This window comes from Natrix helvetica (genome assembly GCF_964273705.1).
Source record: "Natrix helvetica genome assembly, chromosome: 3".
Taxonomy (NCBI): Eukaryota; Metazoa; Chordata; class Lepidosauria; order Squamata; family Natricidae; genus Natrix; species Natrix helvetica.
Genome location: NC_138549.1, coordinates 64,309,474 through 64,329,748, shown reverse-complemented (window position 1 = coordinate 64,329,748; position 20,275 = coordinate 64,309,474). Strand labels below are relative to the sequence as shown.

The 20,275-nt window shown below is 36.3% G+C and overlaps 1 protein-coding gene across 1 annotated transcript in view; it reads left to right on the top strand.

Moving 5' to 3' along the window:
* The window catches only part of ASTN1 (astrotactin 1), a gene marked incomplete at its 5' end in the record, with an annotated part of 262,549 nt that overhangs the window by 175,124 nt on the left and 67,150 nt on the right, over positions 1-20,275 (top strand). The window contains 3 exons of the mRNA XM_081946598.1: positions 9,623-9,697; positions 10,733-10,870; positions 12,835-12,985. Of these exons, the coding sequence (XP_081802724.1) occupies positions 9,623-9,697; positions 10,733-10,870; positions 12,835-12,985 (364 nt within the window). The remainder of the gene's footprint in view (positions 1-9,622; positions 9,698-10,732; positions 10,871-12,834; positions 12,986-20,275) is intronic.

Here is a 20,275-nt window from a genome sequence, read left to right as displayed (position 1 = left end):
TTAGGTCAAAAGTCCGTAACAATTGGAATAATTGGAGAGAGACTGAGTAGAGAGGATAGGTGGTGGCTAGGCATGAGAAAGAGGATTTGCCTGGTTTACATAATTAGTGATCAAGCAGAGGCCTCCAATCCAGTACAAGATAGAGAAAATGAATGAGCTGCTCGCCCTTCTCCATATAGGGTCATCTCAGGGAAAGGTAGATAACAAGTAGAATTAAAATACCATATTTGATTCATCTCTGGAGCTTTTTTTTTTCTATTAAGGTGGATAATTCTCCTGTTATCATTAGGTGAAGTGATTGGGTGAGTCTATGCAGAGTCACAGAAAGCTTACCCATTTTCAAGGAAGGTTACATAGCACCTACCCACATTTGCAATCTGTTACTTTCCAATCCTCCGGAGCAGAAACCTTCAGAGAATATATAATAGTTGGGCTCCTCAAGCCATACCAGTCTGATTCTTATTATACTCAAAGAGTAAAATGCCTAAGGTATAAGTGTCCCACTTTTTAAGGCAAAACAAAACAGCCTCAGTTTTCAGACACTTGGGGAACACTTCTAAAATGCTTTATCTGTTATATTTTGATTAAAGTTTTATTTTCTTTCAGCAAAAAGTCACACTTAAACTGTCTCATCTCATCATCTTCTCTTTTAAGATACAAAATCACCTCTCCTTCCAGTGTCATGATTCTACAGAGCGTCTATTCTTTCCAGAAGAGCTTGCTGTTTTTAAATTCCCCCCCCCCTTGCTGTGCCTTTTCTGACCTTCCCTGTCAGTATTTATGCTTCTCTCATTGGCTTTGCAGAGAGATTTACATTTTCTCTAAGAATCTAAGCTGAATGTTTGATTTGCTTCTATAAAGTATCATTCCTTTCAGACAGAAACTGCACCATAGGGTCATACGTAAGACAGTTTGTGTTTTCATAAGCAGGTAGCAAGGAAGCAGCAAAGTAAATGCTCCTTTTAACATGTAGAGTAAATTCAGAACATGAATTTACAATTTAGTTTTCATAAACTTTATTATTTCCAGCAATATGAAGGTAAGCTAAACACAGATAACAAATTATTCTGAAGGTACTTTCTTACAGGTTCTATTGCTTTTTCCAAGTTTCCAACACTTAGGCCTTATAGAATAAACAAGCAAGGGAATATCTAGTTCCACCTTAGGTTTGAATAAGAAGACGTAAGTTCTTTTTTTAATTTTCCTTTTAATTACATTAGAGGAGGGGGAAACATATTTCTCTTATGAACTAAAGACAAACCCAGTTTCACATGTATAGAAAAGTAGTTTTACCCAGCTAGTCAGCCACGGTTGATCTCAAAAACATCTAGGAGATTTTGGTCTTGGTTAATAATTCGGTGAAAACCATAAGGACATACTTTGCTATAGATTATAGTAAGAAATTTAAAAAATAAAATAAAATCCTGGGAAAAGGCACTGTTAAACTATTTCCCTACCATTTGCCAAAGAAACATCATGAAGTAAAACAAGCCACTAGAATTTGAGCTCAACACTAGGAAGAATTAACTTATTTACATATTTATTCATATGTTATTTAATTAAATTATTAAAAGTGAAATCGGTGGCAGGGAGGTCAGAATCAAACTTACAGGCTAGTATATACCATCCAGATTTTTAAGTAGTCCACTCCAAAGTATTTTTTTTTCAAATGAAGTAGGATCTTTTCAGACCATTGTATAATTAATAAAGAACAAATATTATCTTCTCAACTCTGTAGCATGACCATTAAAGCAGAGAATTCCATTTCCATTGCCTTCCTTTCTGTCCCCAAATAATTTATAATTCAAAAGTATATGAACAAATATACTTGTGGAATTAAATTCTATATGAAACCAGGTTTGAAAAGATGCTGCTGTGGCTCATTATCAGATCAAACAAATTAGCTTTGAATGTTCAACATCACTTCTCAAGTATATGAATGAATAATTTCTTCAAAAAAAATTCCATATTTCATATCTGCTTTTGCACTTGGACATTTTATCTCATATAATTCAATGGCTGTTTGTGAATAGCTATTATAGACTTATTATTTTGAAAAGATCAAGCTATTTTCTAACAGAGATATTTTGAAGCCCTTGAGGGCTGACAGTTATATGTAGATGTCAAAAGACATTTTCATTTAAAACATTGCCTCTCAGCTCTTTTTGTAAATGATACTTACACTGGAGTTCCTCAAATAATAATAATAATAATGAATCATTATCCTATCTAGGGTATATACTGTACCCAGCTGATAAAAAAGTGCTCTTATGAAATTTGGATTAAAATAATATTAGTTTAGCATGAGCATAAGAATGCTTCTGAAGATGTTCTGACTAATAAAAAATGCTGCTTATAAACAAGAAATGGCATTTATGTTGAAACAGTTCCTATACTATTGTTAATGGAACATTAGATTTTAAAAGTCAGTGATCTGATCAAGAAAGATTTCTCTGAAAACCACATTGGTGCCCCATCATGAACTTTGACCCACCTCCTCTCCCCATTATTTTATTGAAATAATACATAAGAAACTGACCACAAATCAACAATATTTTAATAAATATTATTAAATAATATTTATTAATAATAAATATTAATAAATAAATAATGCATTATTATTTTTTCAAATTAGTTTTCAAGTTTTTTTTCTCTCCCTCCCTCCCTCGCTATCTCTCTTACTGGCTCTCACTCACTCTCCCCTTTATATCAGATTACAATTGTCATTATTTGCTTATATCAGATTACAATTGTCATTATTCAGCTCAGACAGATTCTATTGAAGCCCTCCACAATCTTGGTATCTTCTACATATGTGACCAGCTCACCACTCTAACTCCACTCTAACCCTTACTTTCTGCTTCCTGTTATTTATTTATTTAGTTACTAGTCTATGTGAATAGCTTTCCCCTTACCACTTGGCTGCTGAGTTTGTTTAGAAATGTTTGGCGTAGCACTTTGTCAAAGACTTTTTAAGATATTCAACAGTACTATATATAATCACTACCTTGATATGCTTATTAACACCATCTTAGAAAAATAGAAAACTATTCAAACGTCGTCCTTTCAGAAACGGCATTATTTCTTCTGCTAGAAGTTGACTGTTTATTATAACTTTTCTCAATAACTTCAGAACAGAACATTTTAAGAAATGAATTCACATTTGGCATCAGTCCTCAAGGAGGAATGCTTGATTGATTAATTGATTGATTGAAATATTTATAGTTTGATAGATCACAAGCCTAAGGACCTCATGGTGAATCATAATCCATAAAATGCATAATAACAACAACAACAACAACAACAACAACAACAACAACAATAATAATAATAATAATAATGTGAAAAAACTTGGTTATGGTTAACAACAGGTACATTAAAGAAAGAAACAGAGTCACTAATCCTGGCTGCGCAAGAACAAGCTATCCGAACAAATGCCATTAAGGCCAAAATTGAAAAATCCTCTGATGATGCCAAATGCAGACTCTGCAAAGAAGTTGATGAAACTGTTGACCACATACTCAGCTGCTGTAAAAAAATCGCACAGACTGATTATAAATTGCGGCACAATTCAGTAGCACAAATGATCCACTGGAATTTGTGCAAAAATTATAATATTAAAACAACAACAAACTGGTGGGAACATAAGCCTGACGGTCCCTGAAGCCTTCGGAACGCTTAAAACCACCCTCCGAGCAAACCGGAAGTGACTTCCGGGTTGCTTGGAAGGTGGTTTTAAGCGCTCCGAAGGCATCAGGGAAGCCTCGGACGGTCCCTGAAGCCTTCGGAACGCTTAAAACCACCCTCCGAGCAACCCGGAAGTCACTTCCGGTTTGCTCGGAGGGTGGTTTTAAGTGTTCCGAAGGCTTTAGGGACGGTCCCTGAAGCCTCCGGGGGGGCGGGGGAGGCTCTTTTCGCCCTCCCCAGGCTCCTATAAAGCCTCTGGAGCCTGGGGAAGGCAAAAAATAGCTTTTAAAAAGGTGAACTCGCGTGCCCTGACAAATGGCTCCAAGCGGGGTGTGTGAATGGTACAGTCTGCACTTAGTCCACAAAACAGTGAACCACTTTCTTTTCCAGAAGATTACTTCCAGGAGCATGTACTCTTTTGCAAGAACTCAGTATTTTGAAGGCAGTTTGCTGTTTCTAATCATTCCTCTAATATTGCTGATAGTGGTATTTTTTTTAATCATGGGCCAGTGTCTCAAATTATTCCAAGATGCTGTCTCAAGCCTATTTCATAGGCTATTAATTAAGGCTAATTAATTAATTTTTAAATTAGTCTACTGCAATGCATGCTATGCAGATCTGCATTTGATAACTCTTCAAAATATACATATATACCTTTCTTTTCTAATGCAGCTCCTTAGGGTATAGAATAGGCTAAGATTTGCTTACACCCATTTCAAATTGTTTGCATTGTTTATTGACACATCCCTTGATGTTCCATCCTTCCAGAGCTACAGTAGTACATACAAGCAACAGAACCTTTTCTACAGGGTGTAGGGAAGAGAGGCTGCTCTGCAAAAGAAAGTTTCCCTAACTATGTTGTTATTGATAAGAGTTGTCCATCTCTAATTTAATATAGAGTCCTCAATAGGCATATTTTAAATATTCATCTAATTATTGTTTAAGCAATTGATATGGCCAGTGATCTTCCAAAAGTGATTCTGGATTGCACACAGTGCCTTAAAAAGAACAAATCAACAAACCACAGCACCGGAGGCAACAAACAGTAACCCAAATATACAGGCTGTGAACTCAGCCTGTAGTAAAGCACTTCCCATGCAGCTATGGATAAATGAGTAAGCACCAAGGCTTCCAGTTCTGCATTCAGAATCCCCTATGTTCTTTGTCCAAGGCAACCAGGTTCTGAGCTTAGAATAAATCCTATGAATTAAAATACATCCATATGAATTGCTCTGTGTAATTCTGCTCAGTCTTGTTTTCAAACCATTTGTTCCACTGTGTTTTTCCCACCTGTTGTCATCCAATTAAGGAGATATTGGATTCATTCCCATATATATTTTTGTTACAGGGTTGTGCCTTTTCTTTTCATCATGATTATTTAATTGACATTTCATGGGACTGCATTTTACCATGCTATAACTTTCACTTTGAAAGTTGAATTGTTCTTTAAAATGTCAAATAATTTTCACTAAGTGTTGGAATGTGGAGTGCAGGAGGATCAACTGAATAAAGAGAAAGGCTTAAAGGCATGGAAGCTAGAGATTGTGTGCCATGAAAAGTGCACATGGAAGGAATATAATAGGGATGTTTTTCCAACATAAAAATACTTTGTAACTCATTTGCAAGCCATTTCTTCAACTATTAAGGTATATAGAAATAACGCTAAGATGCTAAAATTCCAAGTATCACATTTTGCTTTTTAATTCATGGAAAAACTGGTCTGGTTTCTTTTGTTCAGCATGACCCCATTAGTCACCAATTTTATATACGGATTGATTGTATAGCTTGAGTAAAATATGAAACCAGCCTCATCAGACACTAAACTGCATTTGATCGGCTTTTCTTTTCTTTGTGAACTATAAAGAGTAGCCAGCTAAAATACTCACCAAGAGGCAGAGAATCACCTTACCAAGCGACCTGCAGGGAACATAAAAGAAAAAAAAAGAGAAGCACTAAAAGGAGAAGAATATAGGAGATAAACAAAGTGGCATAAACGACAGGTGGCAGAAAGATATTGACTGAAAAGATGGAACAAGTGAAGAATGATCATCCTTCTATTAGTCCTCTAAGAGAGCACGTATAATAGTCCCTAAGTTTTCATTGTGCACAGGGAGAAAAGCCAATGTCTCTTTTGAGGGATGGTAGCAGAGATCATAGTTAGAGAGAGCTTCTAAGCACAGGACACATTTTAGGGGGGTTAGAGTCATTGTAGAAAAAATATGTCACTTGCGTCTTCCATTTTCTATCCTGTGAGTTCCATCCAGTGCATATATTAGTACCCAAAACACCAAAATCTGTAATGGTAGTTTTTCTTCCAAGATTTTTGGATTGTATCCTGTTTAACAGGTTTTGTAACTGGACTTACACTAATTGATTTTGAATTTCAGTGGGGTCAGGTTGCTCATCGCTCTGAATTCAGTGAGACTTAATTTTGAAGTACATTTTATTTATTTATTTTTCATTCATTCTGAACCACAATTCCACAGTCAGCACCTGGCCATGTCTAATTATAATTAATTTCCTTCTGCTTTTAGCAATAATACAATCAATTTGTTTTCTATGTATTAACTAAGGCCTTTGTTTATATAGACTAATAAGTAAGTTGTCTCCAGATTTGAGTCAGACTTGGGCCAGATTTTATAAGCATAAACATATAATTGTTTATTGCAAAATAATTTGTATATTTTTTGTTCAAAGCAAACTAAGCTAAGATTTGCAGTCTAAATATTTTTTCAATTATTTTGGAGTTGAAATCTTTTCTCCTTAAAGTTTTTGTTTTAATGTAAATTAAATTAGTTTCATTATTAAAACTATAGTTTAAGAACTGGCATTGCCCAGAATCGTCTTCAGTGATGGATGGTTACATGAATTTGATTAATAAATAAATAGTAAAAATTGAAAAATTGGCAAAATATATGTTTTAAAGCAGTTGCTGATTTATTTCTCTGAACCTTCAGCATTAGATGCATTTTTATTACAGTTCTAATAAAAGGAACTAATTTGCATATTAACACATTTGTGTTTAACACTGGCTTTAAAGAATATTCTTGATTCAGTTGTAAGCTAATGATATAGAAAAAAATAGGGGTGTTTCTTTTTAATATGCAGTGTAAAGATATAAATGAATGAAAATGAATTTCAAAATATGTTCAAAATATAGAAATACATTTATATGTATTTGTGTGCATATGTGTATATGTACATACAATATAATATACACAAACTCCGTTTTATATTCTGCAAACCTAATTGCTTGTTTCTTGATGCTGATAGACATCTGACTCTTAGAATAACTTTATTGTCACTTTGAATGTACACTAATCAGCATACATTAAAATGAAATTATATTGCATACAGCTCTCAAAATGTCTCCACCTCTAATATAAACATAAACATGACAAGATAAATAAATAAATACAAAATTATACATGTATTCACATATATTACATGACATGAAGAAAGACAGTCTAGTTCGGATGTATACATGTACATGTCAAGAGAAACAAATCTTTTGAGTTTACCAGATGAATGGCATAAGGAACAAAGCTGTTAGAGAATTGGGTAGTCCTGCTAGGAATACTTTGTAGCCTCCTCCCAGAGGGGAGCAACAGAAACAGAAGTGGGTGTGTGGGGTCTCTAGCAATGCTTTGAGCTCTAAGCACAAAGCACTTATAAGCAGTATCCTAAATAACAGGAAGCAAGCTTCCTATGATCTTCTCGGCTGTCCTTACTACTCTCTGAAGGGACTTTCTATATGAGGTGCTGCTGCCACCAAACCAACAGTGATGCAGGTTGCTAAAACGCTCTCAATCGTGCCTCTGTAAAAAGTGGTCAGGATAGAGAAATATGTGCTCCCCTCATCTGATGCAGGGAATGTAGACACTGGTTTGCATGCTTCACTAACGATGATGTATGGAGAGACCAGTTCAGATTGTTAGGTAACTGCACCCCCAGATACTTAATACTGTTGACCACCTCTACAGCTGCATTCTTGATACTGAGTGGAGTATGACCATGCTGTCTCTCTCTAAAAACTACAATGATATCCTTTGTTTTATTAATATTTAGAACTAGGTTATTTTAATTGCACCAGTGCACCTGAGCCTTCACCTCTTTCCTATAAGCATCTTCATTGTTGTCCCAGATAAGACCTACCACTGCTGTGTAATCCACATACTTCGCAGTATGATTCATAGCAGATTTGGCACAGCAGTCATGGATCATCAAGGTTGAACAGTAGCAGACTCAAGAAAAAGCCCTGTGGGGAATCTGTACTCGAGATGGAGTTGGAAAGTTTTCTTCCAATTCACACAAACTGGAGCCTATCAATAAGTAAATCCAGTATCCAATTATATAAAGGAGAATTAAAACATAATAGTTTTAATAATATCTTCTTCACCAAATGCTGAGGAATGTTTGTGTTGAACGCTGAACTAAAATCAATAAACAGCATTCGCACATGAGTATTATTCTCCTCCAGGTGCGCCAAGCTAAGATGAAGCACACAGGAAAGTGTGCATGAAACCAGACAGTCCTTTACCAATCTCTCAAAACACTTCATCATAATGGAAGTGAGTGCAACTGGACAGTAATCATTAAGGCATGTGATGATCATTTTTTGGGCACTGGTACAATGATGGCAGTCTTAAAACATAATGGAACCTTGGTCTGATGCAACAAGAGGTTGAAGATGTCTGTGAGAACAGTGGCCAGCTGGTCAGCACACTCCTTAAGTACCCACCCAGGGATATTATCAGGACCAACAGCTTTCCGAGTATTGACTTTCCGCATGACCTTCCAAACAGCAGTTGTATCAAACCTGAGCATATGTTCATCATGGAGGGAAACAACCTTCCTTGCTGGAACATTGTTTGTGGCCTCAAATCGACCCAAAAATCTATTTAGCTTGTTTAAAGAATCCGTGTCACTCTTACATGTCAGGGAAACTGCCTTATAGTCAGTAATGATCTGAATACATTGCTACATATGTCTCGAGTCTATAGGATCCTGAAACAAGTCCTGTACTTCCTGACTATAGGCACGCTTTGCTGTTTTTATAGCATGTCTCAAATCAGCTCTTGCTGTTCTAAGTGCTGCCACATCACTTGACTTGAAAGCGGTTTTCTCACCTTCAACATCGCACGGACTTCCTGTGACATCCAAGGTTTCTCATTTGGTCATATGATAAGTCTTAAGTACACATCCTCCATACACTTTCGCATATAAGTAGACACAGTAGAAGGGTTTTCATTCATATCAGTATGTTGTCCATTTGTTGCAGCCTCTTTAAATGTGTTCCAATTAGTGTACTCAAAGCAATCTTGTAGAGCTTCTGTAGCTCCTCTGGCCACACTCTCACTTGTTTTCTAATTGGTCTCTCTCTGATTAACAAAGGCTTATATGCTGGCCTAAACATCACAGAGAGATGATCAGAGGAGCCAAAATGAGCTCCTCCTTCAAATAAATGAAGAAATAATAAAAAGTTCTTAGCTTAGCATTTGACGTCTGTGGGACACGGCATGTTGTAAGATGATTTTTATTAACACATGCTCAGTCTTGATCCTGTGGAGTGCTGATGTATATCAGTGCTGGCTACTACAGTGAATCCTCCCTTTCCATCTGGGAGAGACTATCATACTCCTTGCCTAAAATGTCACTGCTATTATATAATGTCAGACTGGGAGGCAATTACAAGAATTCAGCTCTTTTCCTTTTCGTGGCAGACAATAAAATGATTAAACCAAATATATATTTGTGAAGTTCTAATGTACAGAATAATTGCATATTACATTCTTGTTTTTAGCTGTTCTGATATAGATACCTGTAGTATCTTTACTGCTTGAGTCAATTATTAGGTTCTCAAATAGCCAGTCATGAAATAATTGGGAAAATCTGGTCCATTTATAATTGTTCCTGTGTTATTGTCTTTCTCCAGGCCATGGCCATATACCATATTCCAGCGGGGATTTGATTTGGTGCTGGGAGAGCAGCCTTCTGACAAGATATTCAGGTAGAATTCAACATCAGATTTGGTTGTGTGGTATCAGTAAGGGGAAAGAGCTATTTAAGAGGACGTCCAAGGATTTCAGTTATACGATTTTCCTTAAATTAAACTTGAAACAGTATGAATATGAATTCTAAGTTAGATTTTTCTCAAATGACCGTATGCAGCTTGCTATTGCCTTATGAAAATTTCAGTAATTGTCTGAAGGACTGAACTCAAAGTTCAGCATTTTGGATTTTCTGTTCAAATGTTACATTTAAAAAAAACCCAATTTGAGGTAAAATAGCAGTCATAAAAGCTTTATAAGAATGCATGAACAAAATGGTGTTGATGAGCATTTTCCCTTTTTGAGATTTCTTCATATTAGCTTCTAGTCGGAGTACAATTGCTTGTGGACTGACATGATTTGTGCCTCTCTCTTCTGGGGTGGTGTTACATGGTTTGTGGGAAAGTAATTGTGGCTAGTTGCCTACTAATAAGGGAGAAGGTTTCTGTTGTAGGGAAGAGAACACAAATACAAGAAAAAGGGAAAACAAGAACCCCTTCCTGCAGTCACTACCTGTGGCAATGCCTATTTCCTGCTTATTAAAAAGCATTCTCTTTCCTTTAAAAATAGTTCTATTCCTTCTTCCCTCATATGCATGTCTACTACAAATTCTTCTAGACAGAATTCTCACCTTACTGGGGGAAAAAGATAAATGAAATAGCACTTAATAAGGCGTATCAGTGAAAGATACATGGGTCCCCAATGGCACATTTTTTGCTACCTTAAAATGGTAGAATTGAAAAATTGTCTAGATAATGTTAATTTATATTTAATATCAAATCCAATTATGATAATGGAGTAGAAGGAGTCACCATATGTGAGTTGGATATATAAATAAGATTGGAGAGAAAGAAGTAACCAAATTGCAGACTAGGTCGAGATAATTTAAATATCCTCTCTCTGCAAGCACAGAGATAAATACTGTAGAAAAATACTAATTTCTTGTGTTTTCCCATAGAGATTTCTAACTGATTAACTGTCTTCTATGGATGCAGGTTCACCTACACTCTTGGGGAAGGGATGTGGCTGCCCCTGAGCAAAAGTTTTGTGATTCCACCTGCTGAATTGGCCATCAATCCATCAGCCAAGTGCAAAACTGATATGACAGTGATGGAGGATGCTGTAGAGGTCAGGTATGTTCCTTTCACAAATGAATCTTTGGGAATGCCTGGAAATTATGCATGGCAGAGAAAGAAACTCCTATTAGAAATGAGTCTCTGCTAAAGGATCGCCCATCAGAAATGGTGCAGTTCCAGATGCTGTAAATTATATACAATTATGTACAGATGGTCAGTTTGCTGGCCCAGCTCTATTTTATTTCTGTACTAATAATCATATGCCTACATTTAGAGTATGGCATTTAGAAAAATGTAATAGGCAGGAGGGGACATATGGAAAGTGTCAGTGCTCCTCCTTTATTCTACATGAGATAAGGGAGCAGAGAAATTATTTAGGGAACTTTTGAATTATGTCAAGTTAGTTTCATTGCTAGGAAATAAGCAAAAGGGAATAATTCACTGATTTATTTTAAAGCTTTTATTTCATATCTTTAAATGTATTAACATTTTAACCTGCCTAATAAGAAATATTCTCTGGGAAAGTTATGCAAAATTTATATATAGAATGCCACTTTTCTGTTGAAACAATCTGAAAGTTTACCATTTTAGAAAAATCCTCCTAAAACTGTGGTGTGGCATAGGGACAAAGATGGAGTAATCTAAAAGCAAAATCAGAACAGTAGTTCAATTAAAATAGAAGCTACTATCAATTCAAATTCATTATTGACTTATCACCTTAATGTATGGATCTGCTACACTGGTCTGAAGAGCATACAGTACTCCTGTGTTTAAGGTCCATGCATTTGAGAAGTTCTCTTTCTCATAATTACCTACCTCACTTCCAGAATTCATACAGAATGACTTTGTTTTATACTGTCTATAATCACATTAATAATATAGTTGTGGGTGGGAAGGAATGAATCTATAAAGCTCATTACAGCTTTAGTATTGGTTTTTATATTATTAAGTTGAACTTGACTGTTTATTTTTGCTTTTTTGTGGTTTTATTTTAAAACTAACACTGCTTAAATATTTGTTAGCATTTTTAAAATATTCCCCAAGCAATTCTTTTGTGTTTATATTATGAGGGGAAGATATTAAATTGAAAAGTTCAGAGAAAGAAGCATTTCTCCACAGGAGTCCCTTTTGATCTATGTATTTATTACAGAAATAGCAGAATTGGCAAACCTGGATGAAATGGGAATCAATCAAATTTCTCACCCATCTCGATGATAGCCCTGTAAATACTACATCGGGCTCTGAAAACTTTCTGCAATGCTATATGCATCAGTTGCAAAAAGAATTGACTGATATTTTATGATTGCCTAAAAGGAAAAAGGGAAAAAAGTACTTGGACAGAGTATGGTGATAATCATAAAGCTTTAACATAATAAAGCTCCACTCTAAACTTACACAGTACACATTTTACCATAACTCTCAGGATCTATACTCTGAAATTACTAGTTCAAACAGTGCAAGTTTATGGTAAAAATAAGGAAAATTCTGAACCATTTTATCAGTGATCTGTCAAAGAAATATGCATACTAAAAAAGCAAATGTACTTTCTGTGCACTTCTAATAATAAGTGTATGAAGATGTATGTAGGCAAAATCAGTCAATTAGATTTAAAGTTGGAGCCCAGTATTGTAAGTCATCTGGTATATATTCAGCATTCTTTGTATAATCATTATTGTGATCATTAATAACTTGTTAACCTCAGGTTATCTTGGTCACTTATTTTTGCCTCTTCTGTGCCTTTTATCACGTTCTGATAACGTGATAGGAATGTGGAACAATTGAAATTGCCAGCTTTTCAGTCAACTTTATGCCCCTCTCCTGTTGTGGAGTTGACTCTCATCATACTTGTTTGAGAGAGGTAGTGAAAGATGGGAATTACAGTTCATCAGTGTCAGGCTCTTTTCAGTGATCTTTGAACCACTGGTGTGCTGAATTACTGGGTTTTTGTTGTTGTTGTTGTTGTTTTGGTCTTATTAATGTAATTGTTACTAGAATTGTAAATACGCTTCATTACATCGCAGGGAGGAACTGATGACTTCCTCCTCCTTTGATAACCTGGAGGTTCTCCTGGATTCTTTTGGCCCAGTTCGGGACTGCTCCAAGGATAATGGGGGTTGCAGCAAGAATTTCCGCTGCATCGCAGATCGAAAATTGGACTCCACTGGATGTATGGTTCGTATGCGCTTGATACGGAATTGTGAAAGGGCCTCTTGGAGAAATAAGAATAAGATAGAAAGGTTCCCTGACACTTGGAGTTCTCTGGGATTTGAGCTTTTCGATACAGAGCATTATAATTCTGCAGGCTATATGGCATCCTCATGCAACATATGGACATCTCTTATCTTACCCAGGGCAAATCGAGGCTCTCGGGATTTAGACTAATTCTGAGATCCTCACTTTGCCTGTTTAAGACAGCAGATCAGTACAAATTGTATATAGTGATACCTTTCACAAAGAAACACATGCATAATGCTGCTTTATTTTTCTGAGATGACTCCAGTTTTCTGCTCACAACCATGGAAAACATGCCATGCTCCAGCTTTGTCTTGAATATTAAATTCTGTAACTGTTCTTTATTTTATTACATTGGTAAACATGTATTTAAGGCTGTCTTACATATTATACGCTTGCTATCCTGAGAATTTGCTAGGCTTGCTATCCCAAGAATCTAGTTACATTTACATTAACTTTGTAACGTATACTGTGCATCCTCTTTGCAATTCATTCTAAGCAGAGGTAAACAACATACAGGATGGAGGGCATAAGGACCGGCCTATGACCAAAAATATGTGGCCATCAACATAAGTTCAAAAGCTCTTGCCCACCTTCCTGTAGGTTGTTCACCTCTGCTTAGAATGAATTGAAAAGAGGATACAAAATGCATGGTACAAACTTAATGTAAATGTAACTTGAAATAGTGTCCTTTATATAATGCTTTTTCTTTAGATCAAAGTTTATTCACCTTAGTCTTAAGTTCAGCCTTCCAATAAGAGCTTTCTTTTCTTTCCCTGCTATGATAAGATGGAAGATACTGTTAGAAAGAGAACAAAAATGAAATTGAGGGAACTGAGTGTGTCGGAAAGAAAAGGAAAAAGTGGGGAATAGTAATGACAGAAAGATAAACAACTTTGCTCTTGAATCACCCATGATTCAAACCTTCTCCCCTATTATTTCTCTGCAACATTTATTCATGGAGGAATACTCTTGTTCTCCTCTGCTCCAAAGAAAGTTTAAAGGCCTTGTTCTACATAGGACAGTGATGGCAAACCTTTTCAGCACCCAATGCCCAAACCAGAATGTGTGTCCATGTGCATGTGCCGCAGTGCCTGAAACCCAAAGACCAGCTGGCTGGCGCATGCATGCCTGTTTTTTGGCCATTTTCAGGGCTGTTTTCATGCCATTTTTCGGGACATTTTCATGCTCTTTTTGGCCTGAAAACGACCCGGAAACTGCCTGGTTTTTGGCTGTTTTGGGGAGCATTTTCTGGCACTCTGGCACCCATAAAGACCAGCTATGCATGTGCACACTGGAAACCAGAAGAGCAGCTGGCAATTGCGTGCATGCCCACAGAGAGGGCTCTGCATGCCACCTCTGGCATGCGTGCCATAGGTTCGCCGTTACGGACATAGGACAAAGGAAATCTAATATTTCTCTCTCCAGTGACTTTGCCAAATTGTTCTGTTCCCACTCAACCACCCAGTTAAAGAAATGGGTGGAAGGGAGCCTCTATTAATTTATTTTTAGAGTAAAGAAAACCTAGAAAGGAAGCTGCCTGCTATATAATTAACATAGGGAGTTTGATGCTCTCTATGCACCTGGCAGGAAGAAGCATTTATACTTCGCATCCTAATGTGTGTATTTGCATGATAAGAATGTTGCAAACATCTGTTCGTGTGCTTGCAGTTTACATTTGCAGTAGATGTATTTTTAATCTACAAAGAGATCCTTAAATGAATGTAAAGTGACTTGAGAATGGGTGATTCATTTCTTTATTAGCATAATATGTTTCAGTTTTGTTTAACCATTAGAAAAAATGTTCTGGAGTTCCAGAGAAAGTGTCCTTTGTATAATGCTTCTCTTTAGATCAAGGTTTATTTCTCTGTTCTACTACATGACCTTAAAATGATAGGAAGACTACAGAATGCAAAATGGAGTACAGTCCAGATTGAGGACACTTTGCCATCAGAGGCAAGGAATATATACTGTAGATTACCACTGCATAGTCTACAAATCCTTATCATTCAGATTTGGATAGTGGATTCTGTAGTGCTAGAATAGAATCCCCGGTGGAGAAGCTTTTTACTAGTATGTTCTTTTTTCCCTTTATAGAAATTCATATGATTTTATTGTAAGCTAGAAAGCATCGTGCTTTAGGTGATAACCTATGAATTCAAATGTCTACCAATCCATTTAAAAAATAGCCTGTTTGCAGTATGAGGGTTTTGCAAAGTGAATGGATTAAAAAATAAATAAAAGTGATTTGGAATAAAACTGAAGAAAGGGATTTCTGGAAGGAATATTGTAGACTTTTGGATAGGTACAATTGTGTTATGTTAAGCAGTAGAATTGAAACAAATGCTATAAATGCTGTGAGGAAAAAAATGATATAAAGGAAATCATAAATGTTATGAGAATATTGAAGAATTGGTAAAATGGCAAATCTAACAGAAAAAAAACATTAAAATATGGGTGTAATTTTGACACAGATTGGCTATATGGCTTGCTTAATGTTGTGCAAAGCCTCCAACTGTGCCTGACCATTGGGAGAATGCAGTTATTGTTCCCTTTTAAATAGCAAGAGTAAATGCAAAAACTACAGGTGAGTTAGTTCCTACATGTGCCTGAGAATATGTTTAGCAGAATTTTGAAGTAATGAATAATATTGGAAAAGAAGATATGTATGGGAATTGCTTTCCAGCTTGATGCTGAGCAAGTGGTACACAGATCAGCTTGTTGCTCTTCAGCAATTATTGAGAAAAATATGAATGTGAGAAAAATATAATAAATATTTATTGATTTGGAGAAATGCATAGTAAACTGAATACACATGAACTATGCAGTGTTTTGCATGAATATGGAATTGAAGATTGGTTCTTGGCATAAATTGAACAGTATTAGAAAAAATCTCTGGGAGACAGAGAAGACACATAACATCAGTGGGTGCAGAGTCTTAGAGCACACCACAACAAACTCCCAAAATATGAACCAATCACCACCCCAGTAGCAGACATGCAAGAGTGGATCAATAATATGAAGAGTTGGAAAGCAAATAGCCCAGACATAATTCATAGTGTCTAAATAAACTAACAGCTATGCATGAATGCCTAGCAGTATAGATGAACCAGCTGCTAACAGCAGAATCCCACCCAGACTGACACAAGAAAGGACAGTGGTGATCATGAAACACCATGAATGAAAGAAGGGAACAGTACTGTCCATTTACCAACCAATAACCTTCCTCCCTACAACATGAAAAGTCCTCTCAAGCATCATAATCATCAAGATCACACATTAGGAACAACAGAGAGGTTCAAAACATCATTTGTTCATAGATACAGAAGTTGGCCAAGACTCAAGGTTTAGACAAACCACTCTGATCACAACCTGGCTTAACTACAGGACAGCCTATGACTCAGTGCCACACACATGGATCTATCATGCCTGGCTCCATACAGAGTCAACATAACACAAAGGACCTTCCTCGAGAATATAATGGGACTATGGAAGACAACTGGAAGTCAACTCAAAACAATTCACACAAGTGACCATCAACTGCAACATATACAAAGGTGATGCGCTGTCCCTACTGTTGTTTTGCATAGACTTGAAACTTCTTCAGCCAAATAATCACTGGATTGGACTGGATTGACATTTCAGAGTACAACTACTGTGAGCCACCTCCTCTACATGGAAGACTTCAAACTGTATGCTAAGAATAATCAAGACATCTACTTGATCTATAGTGAAGACATTAGGATTGGAGAAATGTGGCTGGATGGTAATTAAGAGAGGGGAGGTAGTTAAGACTGATGAAGTGGAACTATCAGTGAGCCACATAACAGACATACCGACCAGCTACAAGTAGGTACTTATGTTAGGATAAATGTAAGTTGAATGCATTGAAAAGCTATGCATGTGATAGAAGAAATGAAGGAGGCAAGAATGAATGAACAATAAATGAATGTTGACTGAATATAGAAGTTAACCAGTATAAAAAGGTTTGTTTAGGTGGTTTGGTTATATAGAGAGAAGAATGAAGATCAGATTGCATGGTTAATGTTTAAAGGAAGCGTGAATAAGTCAAAAGGAATAGGGAGACTGAGAAAGTCTTAATTGGATGGAGTTTATAAGATCCTCCAGGAAAGAAAACTGAGAACCTACAAAACATGAAAAATAGCATGGATCATTGCACTGAACTATGAAAGGAAAGTTGTAGGTTAACCTTTGTGGGCTAGGCATCTTTTAATTCTAAGCTTTAGAAATTCTACATGTTGTATTAGCCGAGATTACTTCTTACGGGAACAAGAGAGTGTCTGTGCTTATACAGAGTGCCATTAAAGAATTGTGGATCAGAAAATGCCAATGCTTTCCTCAAGTTTTGGCTTTGACATTCTCATACTAAGCAGTAACATGGGGTCTGAACCAAGAAATTAATTCTTTCTCTGGAGTGTGCACTCCTTCCTTGCCTGCTGTCTTTGTGCATCTGCCAATTTCAATTCTTACGAGGAAATACATGCTAAGTGCTTTGTGGCAGATGTTCCCTTCATCCGCCTCTGCACTGTATCTCATTGACTCACAGCACATCTTCCTGCCCCCCCCCCCCTTTTGCACCAGGGCTGGCATGAGAAATAGGTGGAAAGCAATCCATCTGCTTCATACTCTGGCTGTGAAGCTGTTGAATGTGTCTTAGTGCTGACATTTTCCCTTTTCACCTGCTTTTGTGCTAGGAGAGGCATTATGCCAAAGATGGATGTGTAAAAGAATTAGTGAAAGGATCAGCAAATGGAAATATCTTTACATAGCTACCTCTAAAATTGCTGCTGAGAGAGTCTGTGCTGACAGCAGCAGAAGTATGGATTAAGAGGAGGAATTTATGCATAGAATTCCCTTCTCTTTAGCATTCAAGCTAGACAACACACACAATTACAATATTTAATAATATAATTCATATATGCATGCATAAAACATTCTTAACATTATAGTTTGCTTCATAATGCAAATATATAATAGACAAGTACATACCCTAAGCTGATAATGTATAATCATTTTAGTTAGTAGCAGATAGTTTAAACTAATTTATATACATTTTAAACAATGAATTAATATTAGGGATATATCAGAATGATACATTTATAAAAACCTCTTGATGCTTTTGTTCCTTAAATCCATGAAGTAATACATGTTGCTATTGTGGCCAAATCTTGTAAAATAATTCAGTGATCGTTGCTATCTGAAGATGAAATTTTAAGATTGGGGTGGGGGTGCAGAATTGAATTTTGGAAATTTTGCAGTCTCATAGTTGGGCACATTCTTGCATATAATTTAGCTGTATTTCATTTTTCATTTAAGCATAGATTGAATGCATTTTGCAAACATTCTTGTGTTTTGGCTTAATAGTGGAATGTCTTCCCTCACTTGTAATTTCTCACCCCTTTAATTGTATGAAAACGATCTGGAAACTCCTTGCTTTTTTAAGATCTTTTCCCAATAGGAGCAGTTTTGGGTTAAAAAAGAAAATCATAGTCTCTCTAAATATAGAGAATTAGAAAGTGAACTATTGTATTATGCTATGATATAATCAATCATGTGCATTTAAACTTGTGTACTTTTCACAAACATCTCCCTGTACCTATGAGGTGTGTATATGTGTGTACACACAACACACATATCTTACCTACTCATCTTAAAGGCCAGAATTCATGCATTGTTCTTGAAGGGGATGGGAATACCTCATTACTTTATATGCAGGAGACCCATAGTTTAATCTTGAGTATCTTTAGCGAGAACAAAAAAGGCCTTTCGTGGCCTCAAATTTGGAACCTTGAAGATTTAAGCCAGTCAATGTAGATAATACCAAGCAAGAATGGCTAAGAATTTCCTCTGAGATGCCTGAGTTTATCTTATAGAAAGATCTTGAAACTGAATACAAAAGAAAAGAAAAAGAAAAGAAAATTACACGTGAGAGAAAGCAGAACTGTCAGACCTGTTCATCCCAGTGCTAATCTATAATTATAATTTCCAATGTGCCTTTTTGTGAGGTAGAAATATTCATGGAAGATGTGACAAGACATATAAATAATACATCTAATATAGAAATCATGGTCTTGAACAATCAATGTATTATATCTGCAAATCTTAAATCCTGTTCTCTTGAGTTTCAATGCTGGTGTGGTGCAATGAGATAGAGCAGGCAATTTATTAAAACAATAAGTAAACATATATAGTATATTAGAAGTGCCACACAGAAATATTCACACACAGTCAAGTGTGTGCATGTGTCTGTGTTGTATATCTAATATTCTTATATGATTATCATGTTTTTTTCACCTATTGAACTTTGTATAAATGAGTCTCCTATTTCATAAATATTTATCCATACGAAATCTATGTACATATAGGCAGTCCATGCACAGGTAGCAATGTAATCAGGCCTTCACTCCATTGAGTAAATGGGGCCATAATGCAATATCACTCTTATAGTTATAGTAAGAGAATCCATTATATTGTATAATTGTCAAACTCCATGAAATGGGTGTGTAATTGAAGGAGAGGGAGGGAAGGAGGGATGAAAAGAGACTACAATAACATATAAATAAAATACAGGTAGTCCTGGCCATTTGTTTAGTGATTGTTCAAAGTTACAACAGCACTGAAAAAAGTGACTTATAATTGTTCCTCGTACTTAAAAATTCACAGCATCCCTACAGTTGTGATCAAAATTTGGGCACTTGGCAACCAGCTTATATTTAAGATGGTTGCAGCATCCAGAGAACATGTGATCACTATTTGAGACCTTCCCAGCTGGCTTCCAACATGCAAAGTCAAAGGGGGAAGCCAGATTTGTTTAACAACCACATGGTTCATTCAACAACTTCAATGATTTGCTTAACAACTGTGGCAAAAAAAGTTTATAAAATTAACCAAGTCACTTAACAACCTCCTTGCTTAGCACCAGAAATTCTGGTCTCAATTGTAGTTGGAAGTTGAGAACTGCCGTGTTTTCCCCAAAATAAGACAGGGTCTTATCTTCTTTTGACTCCCCTGAAATAAACACTTGGCCTTATTTTTGGGGAGGTCTTATTATTTTTGAGGTACAGGAGGCGGCAAGCGTGGTCACCTCATGGCTGCTGCTGTGTTGCAATATTTCTGGAGAGGACTTATTTTTGAGGAAGGGCTTATTTTAGCACAAAAGCCCGATTGGGCTTATTATCCGGGAAGGTCTTATTTTCAGGGAAACAGGAT